At 40.0% G+C, this 18,704-nt stretch overlaps 1 protein-coding gene across 1 annotated transcript in view; it reads right to left on the reverse strand.

Annotated features, from left to right (window-relative positions):
• Positions 1-710: 710 nt before the first annotated feature.
• Positions 711-18,704, reverse strand: part of SLC17A8 (solute carrier family 17 member 8) — a 61,691-nt gene continuing 43,697 nt past the window's right edge. The window contains exons 6-12 of the mRNA XM_036891504.2: positions 16,992-17,078; positions 16,088-16,227; positions 15,806-15,955; positions 14,705-14,837; positions 8,095-8,205; positions 3,895-4,022; positions 711-2,527 (exon numbers count right to left, since the gene is read on the reverse strand). Coding sequence (XP_036747399.1) covers positions 2,183-2,527; positions 3,895-4,022; positions 8,095-8,205; positions 14,705-14,837; positions 15,806-15,955; positions 16,088-16,227; positions 16,992-17,078 — 1,094 coding nt within the window. The 3' untranslated portion in view covers positions 711-2,182. The remainder of the gene's footprint in view (positions 2,528-3,894; positions 4,023-8,094; positions 8,206-14,704; positions 14,838-15,805; positions 15,956-16,087; positions 16,228-16,991; positions 17,079-18,704) is intronic.

Consider the following 18,704-nt stretch of genomic DNA (forward strand, 5'->3'; position numbering starts at 1 on the left):
TGATCCAGGGCTCCATCTTTTCTCCTAATACTATAAAGGCAAGTTACAGGCATCCAAAAAAATTTGTGAAAATGTGAAACACCTACATATGGCATTGGCTTTAAATGATGGAAGATACAACTTTTCGTTACAATATACATTATTTTAGGGATTATAGTGAGGTTTTATTTTTTTAAATAGTTAATTGATTGTATTAACAGAAGAAAAAATAAAACAGCTACCATAAATATCTCATTTTTTTTTAAACTTAGAAAACAGCATGACTTTTATAATAAATTCTATGGCTAATGGATGAAAGTGACATAGCATGCTTTTCTTTCAACTGAAAAGCTTCCAAAAGCTTTAAAGATAATGATAATGATAGCTAATGTTTGAGCACTTTCCACATGCCAGGAACTGTTGTAAGAGACTTATGTAGATTTACTCATTAAAGAGATTTAAAGATATATGATAACATAAATTATATGCCAATGACAAGAAGAATATTATTTAGTGGAGCATCAGGCAGTTGGGTTTTTCCTCAAAATTATTCTTTTTATAAAATATACCATAGCTCTGCTGGTACAATTAGGGACCAGAAATATACATGGAAGAAATCAGAAAAGAAGACTTTATGATAATAAACTACAAGTAAATCTATATTCTTTCTGCAATATTACATTTTTCTTCTAACAGTAGAAATAAAAATTCCACAAACAATGAACAGGAAAATAATTTTATTTTCAAACAACCCTTTACATGCCAACATTAAATTTTAAAATATCATTACATTTTAAAATATATCTAGAGAGTAGCCATGTTATTGCCCTATGCAAAGATGAATTTTTCAACACTATGGGTCTAGTTGTCACAGATGTTTTCATTCTAGTAACTTCTCTATATAACTACTGCTATATTATTGTGGTTTCCCTGAATATCATTCCAAATACAGTCTAGGAATACTTCAATCATGATTTCATATAACTTAATAAAACTTCCCAATATCAGCAGCACAAATGGCTGAAGACATGTACTTTTATAAACAGAAGACTCTTTCAAGAGAATTTTACCTAATTAAACACACGAACTGGTGGCTTAAATTACTAAATGTTTTAAAGATTTGCACATAGTTTGAGATATTATTTAATCATATTCTTGATATTATGAAGGGTTGAATTTTAATAGCTAAGCCTTTCTTTACTTCTTCTGAATTTTAACAGCTAAGCCACCTTTATCATCAGATTCCTGGAAATCTGGGTATCTTGTTTAGCTTTTTCTTCTTTTTTTTTTTCTTTTAACCTGTTTGAATCTCTCACATAGTCTGCAACCCTTATTACTTAAAAAAAAAACTATGAATTCACAGACTCATTTGACTTTTCAAGCATAAAAATAGGACCCTAAGGGTCTTTGAATCCAGCCCCTTATATATACAATGTTTTAATGCTTTCTGCCATATCAGCCCAGGTGTTTCCCAACTCCCATGACAGCCAAAATAGGGGATTAGCCACAAGACCACCCAGCGCATTTTCAATTTTCATTATTTAAAATGTCTTCTCTGCCCTGAGGTGAACACTTCTTCCCCAAAATAGCCTCCTATTTTGAACTCCACTAACTTTAGCACTGGCCCTGGCAGGATGACATTGGGCAAATCAGTATCTTGTTGCCTTAGCTTCCTTAGTTGTAAAATGGAGATCATGTATGTCATAGGGATGTGGAAATCAAACAAGAATGTTCATAAAGCACCTGGCACAATACAGTGCCTCCGTGAGCAGCAGCCTTTGTAACAGGAAACCCTCTTCTGCCTGGCTACCCTCAGACAATGTGGAGACAGCTATTGTTTTCTCTCCTCCAAGCCAAATATCCCCATTTCCTTTTATTTTTCTTTGAACAGTGTGGTATTGTCTCCCTTATCCTTCTAGTCATTCCTATCTGTGTAAGTTCAGTTCTTTGAGAGAAGTCAACTGCTAATCAAAACATGTATTCTTTGTATGCCCCTGGTGCCAACTGAGAGCAAGCTCCACAACCATTTCATTAAAAGATAATATTTTCCTCTTTTCTATTGCTAATTAAATCTCCTCTCCTCCCCCTCCTACCTCTAGCATTCACATCTTCGACCCTCTGGCGAGCTGGGCTATGGGAAGGCAGCAGGTAAGGATACTTTCCGGTTCTAAGATGAGGAGGGTATGGAAGTGCGCCTCAACCACTAGGATGTGTCTGCGAAGGGTCCCACTTCATGCTGGTAGGACGTCAGCTCTTCCTCCTCGAGGGCCACTCTTCTCTCTCCTCTCCATTCCTTCTTGAGGACTTCACAATTCTGGGTGGTGGCGCCATATGACGTCTTCTTTTTGGGACTTGCAAAACTCTCATGGCTGAGTTCTGCCTCCTCAGCTAATTCATCCTGGTCGATGATTCCACACTTCTCCGCAGAGAGATTCTCAGGGTCAGCCCACTCCTGTTTCTCCCCTGAAGCAAAGACCCCATAGAAGATCACGCCACTGTAGTGCACCAGGGCAGCTATGAGGAACACATTTTGCCATTCCTCACGGGTCTAAACAAAGAAACACAGTATCAATGAATGTTTTAACCAAATACAGGATTAACAGGATGTTCTGGGGGCTTCCACCAGGACAAAAGCACCTGCCCGCCCAAAGGTAATGCTGCACTTCTTGAGAAGACATGTCAGAAGCACGCCCAGGATCCAAACAGAATTTGAGTGTTTAAAAAATGAAGTTAATACTATGATGAATATAAAAATTAGAGACTATAAGGAATGTGTTTTTTAATTTAGAAAAATAAACATGTAAAAATACATGCAGCACCCATTCACAGCTCTTCTAAATATACAAATAGGGCTTCCACTCACACAGTAGGTCAAATTAAATTGTTTTAGGAACCCATCATTTTAAATATCATAGGTCTCCTTCTTGATTGTTGTTGCATACACACCCACATTTGAGCCATAAAAATGCTCACTCTTTACCATCAATTGTGTATTTCTAACCAGGTTTTCTGTGTAAAATACAGTAATTTTTTTTTAAAAGGAGTTCTGTATTTAAAGTTAGGGAAAGTAAGTGTCTGGGATTATAGTCATGTTACCAATCCTAACAGCTCATTAACAGAAGGGGAAAACATGAATCCACCTTCCTTTTCTAGAAAAAGTAAGAAAAGTCACCCCACACTTTCTTCCCGAAAGAGCTGGGATTCTGAAATCAAATTTGTAATAGGCAAGTAAAAAAAAAAAATAGCTGGGTAAAAACCCTATAGAATAAAAAAAATTCTTATTTGCAGGAAACAGCATCCTGAGACCTTTTCAATGACAGGGTTAAGAAGCTGCCTGCGGTTGAGCTCTGGGTGCATATGGGGTCCTCCTCTACCACCCACCCTAGTCCACCTACAGAAAGGCTCGGTCATGACCAAGTTCCACACCCTTCTAGGTCCTCAGGAAGGGTCATCAATGTCGCGTTATTTCTTCATAATTAGGAACTATAGCAGCACTAATATTTTTACACTGGAACATGCTTAGCAATAGATAGAAATGGGCTATAAAGCATAATTACTTAGAATTATAAAACAGTCTTGGGTAATTTATCCTGAGTTGAATGACTCAGTTTCTTCTTTGTGTCTTTAAACCATCTTTATGGTGTTCACCCCCGCCCCCTACACAATATACTTTGTTGGATTGACTAATTCATTTTATTTCTCGGTTGAGGGAACGTGGCACCAACATCAGTCTGCCCTATTGCCAGCAATAGACAATTTAAAAACAGAAGAAAGAAAAGAAAAAAGAAATCAAATAACTCAGCCAAGGCCAAGGACATACACATTTACATTCTGGGGTAGGGCCTTGAGATCTCAGGGTTTTGCAGTTCGTCAGTCTGCTGATACTGTAACCCACAGCCCCGAGGAGACCAGTACCTTGTGCTTGGTCATTGCGCCAACAATGAGGGGACAGACCATCCCCGAGAGGGTTCCCACTCCATTTGAGATCCCCATGAGAATGCTGGCATAGCGGGGGGCAATGTCCAGGTGGTTGACATTAAAACCTACAGTGAAGCCAAAACCTCAAAATCAGAGTCAAGAACAGCATTTCAAATACATTTAGGAAAATACTTGGCTACTCCCAGCTCTCATCCACCTATTTGGTTTCCTCTGCCATATGACTATGGGACCTTTACTGTGAGGAGAAGATTGGGGACTGTCAGGCTGTGTCTGCACAGAGCAGAAAAACGTGCTGTGATTCGTTAGCAGTGACTACTATGGTTCTCCATGAGGAGAAGTTTGGCACCTGTACCTTGTGGATTCAGAATTCCAAAATAATGCTGTTTGGGGCAATACTGGAAAGCCTGGACCACATTTATTCAGAGTTAAGAATCACAATCACATCCAGTATGATTAGAACCAAACCCTGATTCATAATATCCTTCCTCCTAGCCTTCAACTCACTCCCAAAAGCCCACCACTGGTGAAGCCCACCTTAGTGGCATGATGCAAAGGGTATTTTTTGATAATAAATATTTGTACAAACATTGACAGAGCCCTTTGTAATTTACAAACACTTTCACTTACATAGTTGATTTGCAGTCTGTAAGTCTTGTTACCAATCTTATTTCACCACTTAAACAAGTAATTTTTTGGCCTCTGTTTCCTCATCTCTCACATGGGGATAATGTTACTACTAACTCATAAAGATGCTGTGAGATGGGACTCTGGGGAAAGGCATATGCAAGAGCCCTTGGAAATAGCTAAGCTCTACTGAGTACCACCTCCTCCACCCCCAGGACTACGCCCGCTGCCACTGCAGCTGAGCATCACCTCCCTCTCTTTGAGGTCTTCCACCAAAATATAACACTGCTGGAGTGGTAAATAATCAGTCCTAAGCACCTCACTATTAATCCACTTATCAGGAAAGAGTGAATGGATTGGAGAGCGAGGAGGGAGGGAAGGCAGAGGAAGAGCAAGGCTATGAAAAAGGAGGCTTCAGGCACTGGGAACCAAGCCCACCGACACTGCCCAGGGCATTTTACAGAGAGACAGGTGCACCTCTCGCTGCCTATCTGAGATGCCAATCTGGATAGAGGATTTCAACTTTCTGAGCCTCATCTGTTCATCTGTAAACTGGGACAATCATTCTTATAAAATTGTTTCAAGAACTAAGTTAAATAATGTATGCTGATTACATGTTACATAGAGGTGGAGACTCTCTTATGTTCCTTGCAGGTGGTTCACCATCTGTTTTGTTTACCACTATCTTCCCTGAACTGGCAAAGTGTCTGGCTGGCACCTAGTAGGCACTTGGCAAATAACTGTTCAATCAATTACCAATTTGAACTACTGAGATTACCGCCGGGGGTTGTAGGTTTTGTTCGGTTTTTGTTTTCCTTTGCCTTGCTCTGTAATTCTCTATTTTGTACAAAGAACATGAAAATAGGATTTAATTTTTAATTTCTAATCTGGTATGTTGACTGGTTGTTTTTTTCCCTACCTCCATTCAGGGAGAACTTTGAGAAAATCTTTTTTATAATAAACATACTTCTCTTTCAGATCAAAGTGGCAGACACTCAGAATATAAAACAACTATAGGACTAATTAATCTTAAATTTGATTTGAATGGGATAAACACTTTATTAGAAAAAAAACAGGGATAAGAAGCAATTACTATGATGGTTGAGTATTATATTTTGATACAGAAGCCTAGACATCTGTGCTGAGCTAAAGATAACATGAGAAAAGCCATTTAGGTTTCTAGCTGTACAATTCTGGTATTTAGGAGGAAACATCATTGAGAAACTGAGATATTGATAGATTTTTTTGGAGCAGATACAAAAAAAAAATGCACACAGCTGGAAGAATCTGTCTTCTGTACCTAGGACATTTCTCAAAGCAGGCATCACCCATTCCTTGTGTCTTTCTAATCTCACCTGCCTTGGCTCTCTTGTATATAATCAGTTCCTAAATTGTGCCAGTCTTCCCTGGCATCCCCATCAACTACTTATAAAGTTGACAGATAGCAGATCCTGAAGAATCATCACCCCATGGCCACAGTCGCTCCCATCATGCCACTGTTGGGTCAGACAAACCGTTATTCCAATGTCAGCCACTTAATTTACTTGGGCAAGTTAAGTCACCTCTCTAAGCCTCAGTGTCCTCACTGGTAAAATGGACATAGCAATTTTTTTTCTCATAGGGTTGCTATGGGATTAAATGAGATCAAGTCAAAGAGTAGCTGGAAAGGAGTCAAGTGCTAAAAAAGAGGCAGGTGCTGTGATTTGGTATAGTCAGTGTCTCTCCTGATCATGGCTTCATTGGCAATCAAGGGACAATATGAACCTGAACATTTCAGTATCTCTGGGGACTGGATAGGAATCTCTTTTGCATCACAGAGGTCTCAAGATGTTCCTTAACATCCTACTGGAAACAAGTCATGATTGCTCTATTGCTACTCTAAGGGTGAGCCAGGGAGGAACAGCATCAGCACTCATGGTGAGTTCAACAGAAATGCAGAATCTCTGTAGAATCAGAATCTACATTTTGCAAGATCCTAGGGTGATTTGTATGCACATTTAAGTTTAAGAAGCCCATGGCTAGAGTGAATGGTAATAGAACAACAATAGTGAATACTTACTGATTTTGTTGTGCATCTGGCAGTGGGCTGAGGGTTTTCAAGTACTTCAGTGCCAGCAGAACGTAAAATTTATGAAGACAGAATCTTTGATTTTATTTTTCACTACAACATCCGCATCCCGAAAACAGCACCTGGCTCATGTGAAGTGTGAGTGGCTGCATGAATGATCTTAGTTTATTGCCATCTCCCAAGAATCCTATGTGGTTACAATTTTCTTCTTTTATAAACAGTAAGTGGTAAAGAGAGGCCTCAAAACCAGGTCTGTGCACCTCCAAACCCAAGGTCTTCGCTGCAAGCTACTTTCAAAGCAGACATTTTTTTCCTAAAGTAATGATTCAACAGCTCTGTTTATAGTGATAAGAAGAAGCCTGTAGGGTGGTTTAGAGAACTACCAGAGGTTCCGTATTTGTCTGTTCTGGGACATTACCAACTGTGTTTGATCTTTTAGGCAGCCTGGACGAGAGGGAAGGGCACAGGCTTGGAGCCAGGAGGAAATGAACTTCACTTCTCCCTTTGTTTGCCACCAGCTGTGTGACAACAGCAGCATACTCAATTTTTCTGAGTTGAAGTTTCCTCATGAGTAAAATAGTGGTATTACTACATGCTTCACAGTGTTGTGAGATAGAAGAATATAAGTAAAGTGTTCTGTAAGTGGTAATCTTCAGTATTACACTATGTTTTAAAGGTAGGAAAACAACTACATTTTACCAGCTTTGCATAGAGAGGTTCTGAGGGTCTGTAAGACCCAAGGTGATAGCACTCTAATCTCTTACTCACGATAGACTGGTTTGGGCTCCTGTAGCATGGGGAGGCTGATGCCACCTAGGGTAGCCCTGAGAATCACAGGGGTTCATATGCATAAAGGTCTTTGAACGGTCCCAGTCCCGGCAGAGTCTGTGCTTGATCAACATCAGCTCTCACCATTTTCATTGTTATTCTTATTACCAGCTCTAACCTGTTCAGAAAGTCACTTGCCCTCTCTGGACCTGCATTTCCTCCTCTGGAAATGAAAACCATGGAGTAGACAAAAATCTACAGAAGCTTTCCAGTCTAAGACCTTCAGATTCTATGACTGTACGTCAAAATAACTACATCATTTGACTTTTGAGCTAATATCAGCAGTCCTCCAGCAGCAGGTGAGGTCACAAGAGCCCTCTGGCTGGTAGGGGGACCTGGTCCTGAAGTATGAAAGTGCCACTCCCCCAGGCCACAAGTTGGGTTTCTGCCTGTGCCTCACGGGGGTGGCTGGTGGCTTCGTGTCTTTTTCTAAGATGGAGAAAGTAGGGACAGTTCTAGCTTGCCTGGGCTCCTAAGCCCAGTCCTCAGTGGTCTTATGAAGTCATGCCCTCATGATGAAATCCTCTAGCCAACGGCCCTTCTCCTTAGGAATGGCGTAGCTACTAAAGGAAGGTGATACAATATCCATTTTTTTCTCCTTCCTCCCAAGACTGGCTGGATCTGTAGAAAAGACCTGGAATGCCAAAGGACACTACCTGAAATAGCAAAGCCACTAAATCCGACAGCAAGCACCAGAAAGGAGATGGCCACCCCTTTGGTATGGGAAAAGCCAACCACCAGAAGTAAAGTTGCCTCCATGCCAAAACCTGCAAATGGAACAGCAGGAAAACAATGTCACTTATGTGTCAGTCAGCCCGAACTGATCACTTATCAAATAATCAATTAATATTTCCATGCACCTAAACTTTCAGTACACACATTCTGGCACATGGCTTACCCCATGTAACTACAATGCTACCTGGGTGTTTCATGACTACCTGACCATGCTAACCTTACCTAGAGCTTCTGTGGGCCTTCTAACATGATCCTGGTGTACCTTGAATCCTGAACAATCCCAGTAGGTTCCATGATGCCCCTGGGATGAGGGATGTTTATTACCAGTTCCTTTATGAATAGTTGCCCCTGGTATTGCTATATATTAAAACTTTTTTATATATTATTAATGATTCCCCTTTGCTTATATAAATTATGGCCTTGCACAGAAAAATAAAAGAACAACTCTAATCTTTGTTGCCAGTAGTGTGACCAGAAAGCTGCAGGGAACATCTGAAACAGAAAGCAACACCTCACCACTTACAAGCATAAGGCAACATTCTTCCCTTTCAGAACTTCCCCAAGCTCTCAGGCATCTTTATAAAAGCCATGAGATATTTGCAAAGAAATACAGCAGGACGGAAGTACTTTCTGCTCCTTTTGTTCAGAATGAGTGAGCCCAGTACAATAAAAAAGGATGAGTAAATTATATGAAGTTGTTCCTCTTCCACACACATACACACACACAAAGTTCAGCCAGCAGCAGACAGGATGCTTTAAGTGCCATTTCCCAGTATATGAAGTGCCCTGGTAGACTGGACGACCATCTGCTGATTCCAGACATCTCCACCCAATTGTCCTATAGTTACTTCAAAGACAACATGCCCAAATCAAATCTCTGTTCTTTATTTTTTTTTTATTTCTAAACAATCAAAGCTAACCACCAAACCCCCATGCTCTCCCTTCCCCTCTAAATCAGTCCATCCACCCGTGTTTAGAAACCAGACTTAAGAGTCAGATAGGCCTTGGTTCAGATTCCACCTCAAAAATCACTAATTGTGTGACCCTGGACAAGTCACTTCACCTCTTAGATTCCTCATCCCCCAAAATAGGGCTAATAATACAACTCTATGGGACACTGGAAGATGAAAGGCAGTGGGGTGTATAAGGTATCAAGCACAGTCCCACATGGCCATGTGGCTCATGGCCACAGCTAAGCAAATGGCAACCCAAAGTCCAGCATAGGAACCTCAGGATCACCTCGGACACTTCTGCTCTTCCTCAGCATCTTGTGAGGCTGGCCTCCAAAGTATCTGTCAAATCTGACCTGTGCTTTCTCCTCCTCTGCCACTGTCTTAGTCCTGGGCCCCCTTACCTCCTACCAGGCAATGTCAATAGCTCCTTTGTTGACCTTCTCATCTCTTCTTCCTCTGATCAACTGTCCAGATCACTATCTTTCTAAACTACACATATGAAATGTTGCCCCTTTGCTTGAAACTTTGGCCAAGGCTTCCACATTATTGTGTAGTATTATATAACAAGTCCCCACACTGCGTTCCAGGGTCAACTGCCAGCCTTCACCCCTCTGCTCACTGCCCTAACCCACACAGAGCCCTGTGTTGTAGTCACACAGATCTGTTAGCCATTTCCTAATCGCAATACTGTTTCATGCCCATAACATATTTTCACAGGCTGTTCCTTCATCTGGGATATTCTTCTTCCTCCACTTATTTCTCTTTTTCTGTAGAAATCTAACTATCCTTTAGAGTCCAGTTCAAATACTACTACCTATAGGAAGCTTCCCGAACAACCCTTCCTCTCCCCCACAGTGAAGCTGTCATCTCTTTCATCATCTTACTCATTTTACAGAACTTTTCAACATTGCCTTGTAATTCCTCATGAGTGTTTCTGCCTCCCCCACAGACTGTGATGTTATCCAGGAAGGTACCATGTGTTTAGCACAGGGCCTGGCTAGCATGTATTAGGCATCCAATAAATAATGTTTACTAGACTAATGCAAAGGAAAGAAAATGGAACCCAGAATCAAGATAGTTGAAACACAAGCTATAACACTTTTTTGTAGATTGCTTCATAAATTGCTTACCTTTCTGAGTTTATTTGCTCAAAAAGCTGTCACAGGGACAGGGCAAGAACCAGTAATTGTTTAGTGCTCATCTAAAGAGGATCAGATGAAATTACAGGAACAGTGATGCTTTTTAAACTATGGGCTTTGTACCATTGTTATTTAATTTTGTTTCAACATTTTAAATTATATATAGGGTAAAATTGATAGTGTTTTATTTGCTCACTATATGTATCTCAGAAGTGGCCTGTCTTAAATAACAAGGCATCTGGCTAAAACTGTTACCTTAAGGTCCTCAACAAAGGTTGTACCAAAAAGTGAATTCCCCCCAAAGAATTAGAATGAAGACATTGTGTGAAAAATAAGTTACAAACGATACATGGGTTCATGTGTAAGAAAAAAAAAAGATCTTTGTCAAACAGGTAGTAGATGGCCAAAGGAAAAAAAAGCATTTCTGCATCTAAGTGGTTCCTCGCCTCAGTGGAAAATGCTAGAGATAGGACTCTGTGTTTTAGGAGCATAAGGACAAAACTTGAACTTCAAGGGTAATTAAGAAGTCCTTGAAAGTGAACCTGTTCAGAGTTAACAAGAGAAACAGAACTAGAACTTAAAGGCCTGAGAAAAAATTTCATTTCATATTAAAACAATCTGAAGTTCACACAAGAAACAGCCAGACTAAAATGTTTGAAGTCAGTTATACTTTACATGCACTACAGAGGGAGGTACAAGGCTTTGACATCTGTCTTTGAAGGTTTTGGCAATGTGACCTTATAGAGAATGAACTAGAGCACAGATCCATGTCTTAATTGCTTAAATGGTTTCCTTAAATTTGCCTTAAATGGTTCTAGCAGCAAGTATGGAAAGAAAAGAAGGAGGTGACAGACTCTAAGAAATGTGTGATCTCAAATGAGAAATGTCCTCTGTATTTCTTCTTAGGAAACATGAAACCAGCTAAAATTCTCCAGATTGTGCAAATGTTTCATTACATCCAAATCAATCTGCCTTATTCAAGCAGTGGCACAAAACTATCTTTATGTGTTTATCTCTACGCTAATATGTTTTTATATAAACAAAATAGAACAATCATGTTTTTTTCTTTTTAACTTTCTATATACTGGTCCTGCTATGCCAAATAAAATGACATGGAAGGCATGTGAAGGAATTTTTTTTAAGATGGAAGCAAGACTGGGGACAGTATGTATGCATTCTAGTTTCTGCAGAAAAAAAAAAGATTTAATCTCAAAAGACACTTTGCTAGCACTTAAAAATCTTTGAGAATTCTCACCAGTTCTCACCACCACCAACCTACACAAACACTACCAATTATGGAGAAACAATAGCAGAGGTCACTGGGGCAAAATTAAATATAAACAACACATTCCTATAAAATATGTTCAGTCTTCAAGGCATCTATCTATCTTTAAAAGAGGTTGTACAAGTGGAATTTAAATCCAATATTTTCTTTCAAGTTCCATGCTTAGAAGTTGCAAATTTTTGACCATGAGAAATATGATTGAATAACAAATATTTATTGAATGCTTCCTTTGGAAAGCGTCTTAAATGCAGAAGGGAAAAAAGGTACTAACAGATGTTGAGAACCTTCTATAGGGTGCACCCATGCTAAGTGCATTTATACATTGTCTCATTTAACCTTCATGACAGTCATCTGAGGTAAATGTTATTACTCAGAATTTAAAGAAGAAAGTTAAGCTCAGAGAACTTAGAAATCCATCCACCTCTCTTCACCTTCACTAGCATGCCACTTTAGTTCCAGCCACCATCTTCCCTTAAGAGAATGGCTGAAATAGCCTCTTTGCTGGTCCCCTTTCTTTTATTTTGTGTTCTATGCTTTATTCCTCAGATTTGAAACCACAAATCAGATCATGTCCCTTTCTCTGCTTTAAACCCTCTATTTGCTTCCCGATGCACTTCAAATAAATCCAAGCTCTTTGTATGTCTACAGGGCCTCCCATATTCTGATCCCAGCCAAGCTTTCTGATCCCATCTCCTGTCATTCCTGACCCCATTCACTAAGTTCCAATCATTCTGACCCTCCTTCCTTCTGCCCTGTAACACGCCACATTCATGAATGCCTCAGGGCCATTGCACATGCTATTTCCTCTGCCTGAAGCACTTTCCTGTAAGGGCTGTAATAAGGAAGTAGATGAAGAGTTGCCGACCAAGTGTATGGACAAGAAGAAGGAATCACTGGAGACTGAAGTCTTCACAAGAGGAAAGACAAGCCGCTGTGGAAGGATGTGTGAAGAGGACCCAGGTGAGGGGTGAAGTGAGCAGAACAGTAAAGAGCAAGGGAGTGAGCAAAGTCAGAGGTAGAAAGACATAGTCAGGGCCTGGTGTGGACAGCTATTCAGCTGCAACAGAATGTGATCATCAGTTTGGCTACTGTATTAGTTTCTGATTGCTGCTGTAACAAATTACCACAAGTTAGTGGCTTAAAACAACACAGATTTATTATCGTACAGTACTGGAGGTCAGAAGTCTGAAATGGGTCCTACAGAGTTAAAGTCAGGGTATCAGCAGAGCTGCATTCCTTCTGGATGCTCTTAGGGAAACCTTGTCCTGGCCTTTCCCAGCCTCTGACGTCAGCCTGCATTTGTTGGCGTGTGGCTGCAACACTATGACCCTTACCTCTGCCGCCACATCTCCTTTCCAACTCTGACCCTTCTGCCTCCTTGGGCCTGCCCAGATCATCCAAAATAATCTCCCCATCTCAAGATCCTTAATTTAATCACATCTGCAAAGTCCCTTTTGCCATGTAAGGAAACATAAGTACAAGTTCTGGGAATTAGAATGTGGACATCTTTGGGGGGCATTATTCTGCCTGCCTCAGACACCTCAGGCTCTGCTACTTGAGCAAGTCACTTTATTTGTCCCATCTCCTCACTGCAAATTGGGCTTAATAATAGCACTTGCTCCACAGGGTAGTTATGAGGATTAAATAAGATAATGTGTGTAAAGGATTTAGCTTAGTGTCTGGCACAGAAAGCATTCAATAAATACGAATTTAAAAATCAAAACAAAAAGAAATAAGAAAAAGTGGAAGGTTTAAAAGAGGTGAGCAAAAGCAAGAAACAATAAATGTTGGCAAGAATGTGGAGAAAAGGGAAGCCTCCTAAACTGCTGGTGGGGATGTACACTGATGCAGCCACTATGGAAAGCAGTATGAAGGTGTCTCAAAAAGCTGAAAACAGAAATATCATATGACCTAGTAATTCTACTTCTGTGAATTTACACAAAGAAAACAAAATCATTAATTCAAAAAGATATGTGTACCTCCATGTTTATTGCAGCATTATTATCAATAGCCAAGATACAGAAGCAACCTAAGTGTCCATCTACAGATTAATGGATAAAGATGATGTGGTACATATATGTGAGGGAATATTGTTCAGCAATAAAAAAGAAGAAAATTGCACCATTTACAACAACACAATGGACCTAGAGGGTATTATGTTAAGTGAAGAAAGTCAGGTGAAGAAAGACAAATACCATATGATTTCACTTATATGTGAAATCTAAAAAGCAAGACAAACAAACAAACAAACAAAGTAGAAATAGAAATAGATTCATAAACACAGAGAATGGACTATTGGTTACCATCGGGGGAAGCAGGGGTGTGTGAAATAGGTGAAAGGGATAAAGAGGTATAGACTTCAAATTATAACATGTTAGTTATTAGAATGGAAGTATAGCATAGGGAATATATCTCATAATATTGTCATATCTTTGATAGACGGTAACTAAACTTATAGTGGTGAGCATTTAGTAGTATATATAGTTGTTGAATCACTATGTTAAAATCTGAACCCAATACGGTGTTGTATATCAACTATATTGCAATAAAAAAATTAAAAATAGATAAGGTAAGCAGTTATAACCACTGTATGGGTTCACAATGTCTTTTACCTACCACTTTTAGAAAATCACCCAGCTTCCATTTTGTCTTTGCAAAATCAGAACACAAGGCAGGAACTAAATAAAGTGGGGGAGAGGGTGGTATGTGTGTGAGTGTGTACACCGTATGCACAAGCGGATGTTAGGAGGAAAGAAGGTTACTCAGAGAAAATATTTTTTTATGCTTCTTACCAAAACATGTATATGTAGAAAAGGGAAGAAGGAGATAAGCAACATAAGCAAAGGATTATGTATGTGAAAGGATTTATAGGAAGGATAAACAATAAACAAATAGGTAAAAGAAATCGGGTTGCTTTGGTTTAAGTGTAGATGTACATCGATGCGTTTCCATAGTTGCAAGTGTGCTTTGATCAACTAAGTGGTCATATCTCAGGTTAGATGACCACTTGGCAGTGATGGACATGCTGGGGAATGGATCTGAGGGCCTTTAAGATCCTTTTCAATAATTAAGATCCTTTCCAAAATATGCTTTGCAGTTCAGTTTCATCTCATTCTATAAAAGCTGCTTAAGCCATCTGTGAAATCCACAGTACCTCCACAGTTCATGATTTTTCTGACAGCAGTTGTGGTCAAAATTTTTCTGCTTCTTAAGTAATCAGCCAATTGTCCTCCTATGGGCACAATAATGGTCATAACCATGTGTGGGACTGCTGACAAGAGGCCCACCTGGAATGAAAAGAAACCATGAGCCATTCGTAGCTACTGCAGAGAGAGGTATTTCCCTAATTCTCTCACCCCATCACCTCCAATGCCACCCCCACCACAACCAACTTTAATTATCTAATCATATGGGACCCTGGTAAGCCTGAATTGTGTAATAAATAAACAATGAATGAGTGAATGTGTTTAAGTATAGACCCAAGCACCTCCCCCACCAGCTTGGAAGCTCCTTGAGAACAGAGATGGCTTTTATTCATCACAGAGGCCCCAACGCCCAGCATAGGGTCTGGCACAGGGTCTTTAAACTCTTGGCACAGAGGGTGTGTTTGCTGACGGCAGCCTCTGTTACTTGACTCTGCTGGCTTTTTCACAGGACCTGGAGCTGGGCAGACACCCACCTCTACTGGGCTGCTGTTCTTTCCCTTGTAGGAAAGAGACTTAATTCTTTTACGATGATGGTTTATATTTTACCTTCCATACATTTCCTCCCTGAAACAAATAACCTAAAGACGATGGCTGGGGACATTGAAAGAGGTCTTTTCTAAACCATACAAGGCAATGGTGGTTATTGCTATAACCACTATTATGGAGAGAGGACAAATCTGCAAAATAAGGCTTAAGGTTCTTACTGCTACTTACTGGGTAATTTAATGGAGGGAAAAAAATTCTTACCCTCAACTCTTTATCTTTCACTAATGTGCAGTCCTTGAGTTGACTTTAAAAACACTTTGAGACTGGGTAGAACATAAATCTTTAAAAGCAGCTTAATATGACTCTGATTCTTACCAAGAAGAATTAAATAGCTAGGTGTACTGTGCAGCGAATGTATAACTTGTCTGACCTCCAGGGTATTAGGTGCCATAGAACTGTTACGAATCATGATCAGCAATTTAATTATTTTATCATGCAAAGATTTTCTTGGCAAAAGCAAGAGATTTAAAGTTCAAGGACATTTTAAGTATCTATGTATTTACCTTACTTATTGCAAATCCAAAGACCTCTTCAAAATAAGCAGGCTGACTTATTAACAGCAAATAAAAGGTCCAGCTTCTGCAAAAATTTGCCACAATAATTGCATAAACTGGCAATGATGTGAAAAATCTTTTCCATGGTGTATTAAATTTCTAGAGAATAAGAATACAGTGAGGCTTTTAGTGCATATATTGACATGGTATTTTTTGTAAGAGGACAATACAACCACTAAGAGAAATACTCAAACAAAAGAGGCAAGTCTTTACCTACCCAGCTCTACTTACACTTAGACTAACCAAGTTGGCTCCTTCTCCTATACTTGTCTCTATGTAGGTCCTCTCCTCTTCAGATATTGTTGGGTGAGCTGCTGGGCACTCATAGGCCTGCAACAGCCAAAATGTGTACCAAATAATCCCAAACATGCCTGCAGTTAAGAAAGAAAAGGCTTATAAGAAGAAAACAAATCCTACCATTTGCAACAACATAGATGGAGCTAGAGGGTATTATGCTCAGTGAAATAAACCAGGCGGAGAAAGACAAGTACCAAATGACTTCACTCATCTGTGGAGTATAAAAACAAAAAAAAGCCTGAAGGAACAAAACAGCAGCAGAATCACAGAACCCAAGAATGGACTAACAGTTACCAAAGGGAAAGGGACTGGGGAGGATGGGTGGGAAGGGAGGGATAAGGGGGGAAAGGGGCAATGTGATTAGCACACATAATGTAGGGGGCAGGACACGGGGAAGGCTGATAACACAGAGAAGGCAAGTAGTGACTCTATAGCATCTTACTACGCTGATGGACAGTGACTGTAATGGCAAAATAGCAAAATAAGAAAAAAAAGAAAGAAAAGGCTTGATGATATGGTCTCCTTCTTCTATTTCTAAATGTTTCAGTTTTCAAAATATCCCCTAACAGTGCTATATTCAGCTAGGAGGAAGAATTTTGTTGATTTTCTTGTTGTTGTTATTAACTGGTATTTAAAGAAAGATAACATTCTGCTCATTAAAAATCTCAACTTTTATATAAATTTAAACAAATCATAGGTAGCTAACTATTTGGTTTAGATGATAAACTTGTCTTAGTAATCTCTATGTTTGTATAGTAAACTATTAGCCAAACCCATTATGCTGTAAAATACCATCTCTATGAGTCACTCTCAGAACTCATGAAGTCAAGTCACTCACCATAAATATAAAAGACAGAGGCCCATCCAATGTACTGTACCAACACCCCAGCCAGGGGCATGGCAATCACTGCCCCCGCATAGGATCCTAGGACAAGGAAAGATTGAGAGAAATTTACCAATCAGCATGTGAGCCCCTTCAATCCATTCAGAGTGTATGTGGTTGAGTTGAGGATGAATCAAACTGAGCAGAAGTTAGAAGGTCTGAAGGGGGACAGGCAAACTGCCGATGTGCCTTAAAACAGGGCTTCCAGGAGAGAAAGGTCACCAGGATGCCCTTTAACTGCATCTAGGTACCATGGAGGGATTAGACAATGATTGCTCAGGCCCAGAGATTTGGATTTGCATGTGAGAAAAGAATAAAAAGATGAGAAAAATCTAAGAGAAATTTGAAAAATTCAACCAGACACAATATTGTGTGCAGATAGAAAACAAAGGAACAAATGACCTGCCTTTCAGAGCTCAGGTTCAGAAGGATTATCACCAAAGTCTATAAATGAAGGACTTGAAACTATTGAAGGATCATGATTGCTAGAGCCCTGATTTTTTTTTTTTCCAGTAAATCAGGAAACAATTAAATTCCAGGATGGCAAAATGACCTGGATGGCTGTTGTCTCCATCCATCTCCTGAATGGGTACATTTTAAAATGTATTTCTTACTTCGCAAATACTTAACCTTGTAAATACTTACCTGTGTGTGGATGTTTGTCTTGTCTAGACATGATAATGAGGGCTAAGAGCAGTGATCTGACTCCATGTTATCTGCTGGAGAAACACACGCCCTGCGAACTCCCAATAAATATGAACTGAATCCAAAAAATTACTATCTGAAATTCCTGCTGGCCATGCTTCAGAAAAGGTGAGCAGTGAAAGGAAATTCTGGATCCGGGAATCCAGCGCTAAGGAAGATCTTCAGGAAATGGGAGCTTGGTATCTTCCAGAGAAAGGTTAAATCACATCCCACCCAGGAGGGCCTAACTGGCTAGGAAAGGCCCAGCTCTGGATCTGAATGTCATGACATCAGAGGAAGTCTCTCAATCTGTTGGAATCACTTTCCTCAGAAGATGGGAATGAAATCTCTATTGCACATGCTTCTTTTCAGGATCATATAAACTATATATATGAAGATGTTTTGTAAGCTATAATGAGTGCAGCACAAATGCCAACTATTACTGCTACTGTCAGGTACAGAATAACAGCACATATGTATATTGTTTTTAACCTCAGACTTCCCAAACCAATAAGGCAAGCATTCCAGGGCATATCATTTAGAAAAAGCTGCAGGCCTGGCTCCACTGTGGGTGTGGAGACGGTGGTCTTCTTCTGCAGGTGAAATCCCCTGGGAGTGCGGAGTAGGAGGCTCTGATTTAGGTAATGGGAAGGAATGTCTGGGATGGGGGTGCCCAGGGGAAAACCACCGCCAACTGAGAGGCATTGGGGGCTTCCTGTGTGCCCTCTACTGCACTGAGTATTCCGCATCTGTAATTTTATTTAACCTTTTTCTCAATCTGATGCCCTTGATATCAATATCATCACCATTATACAAGGAGGAAACTGGGGGAGGGGAGGTAAAGGAGCTGAGGTCACCCAGGTGTGAGTGACAGGAACCGAAGTCTGTAGAAATCCAAAGCTTTTATCCTTAGCTGTTTAATATTTCAGTCCTACCTCCTCTTCTCAACAATTCCTTGTAGGAAGAAGCATTCCTTCACTGAGG

The sequence above is a fragment of the Manis pentadactyla genome, chromosome 10, assembly GCF_030020395.1.
Source record: "Manis pentadactyla isolate mManPen7 chromosome 10, mManPen7.hap1, whole genome shotgun sequence".
In the NCBI taxonomy this organism is placed as follows: Eukaryota; Metazoa; Chordata; class Mammalia; order Pholidota; family Manidae; genus Manis; species Manis pentadactyla.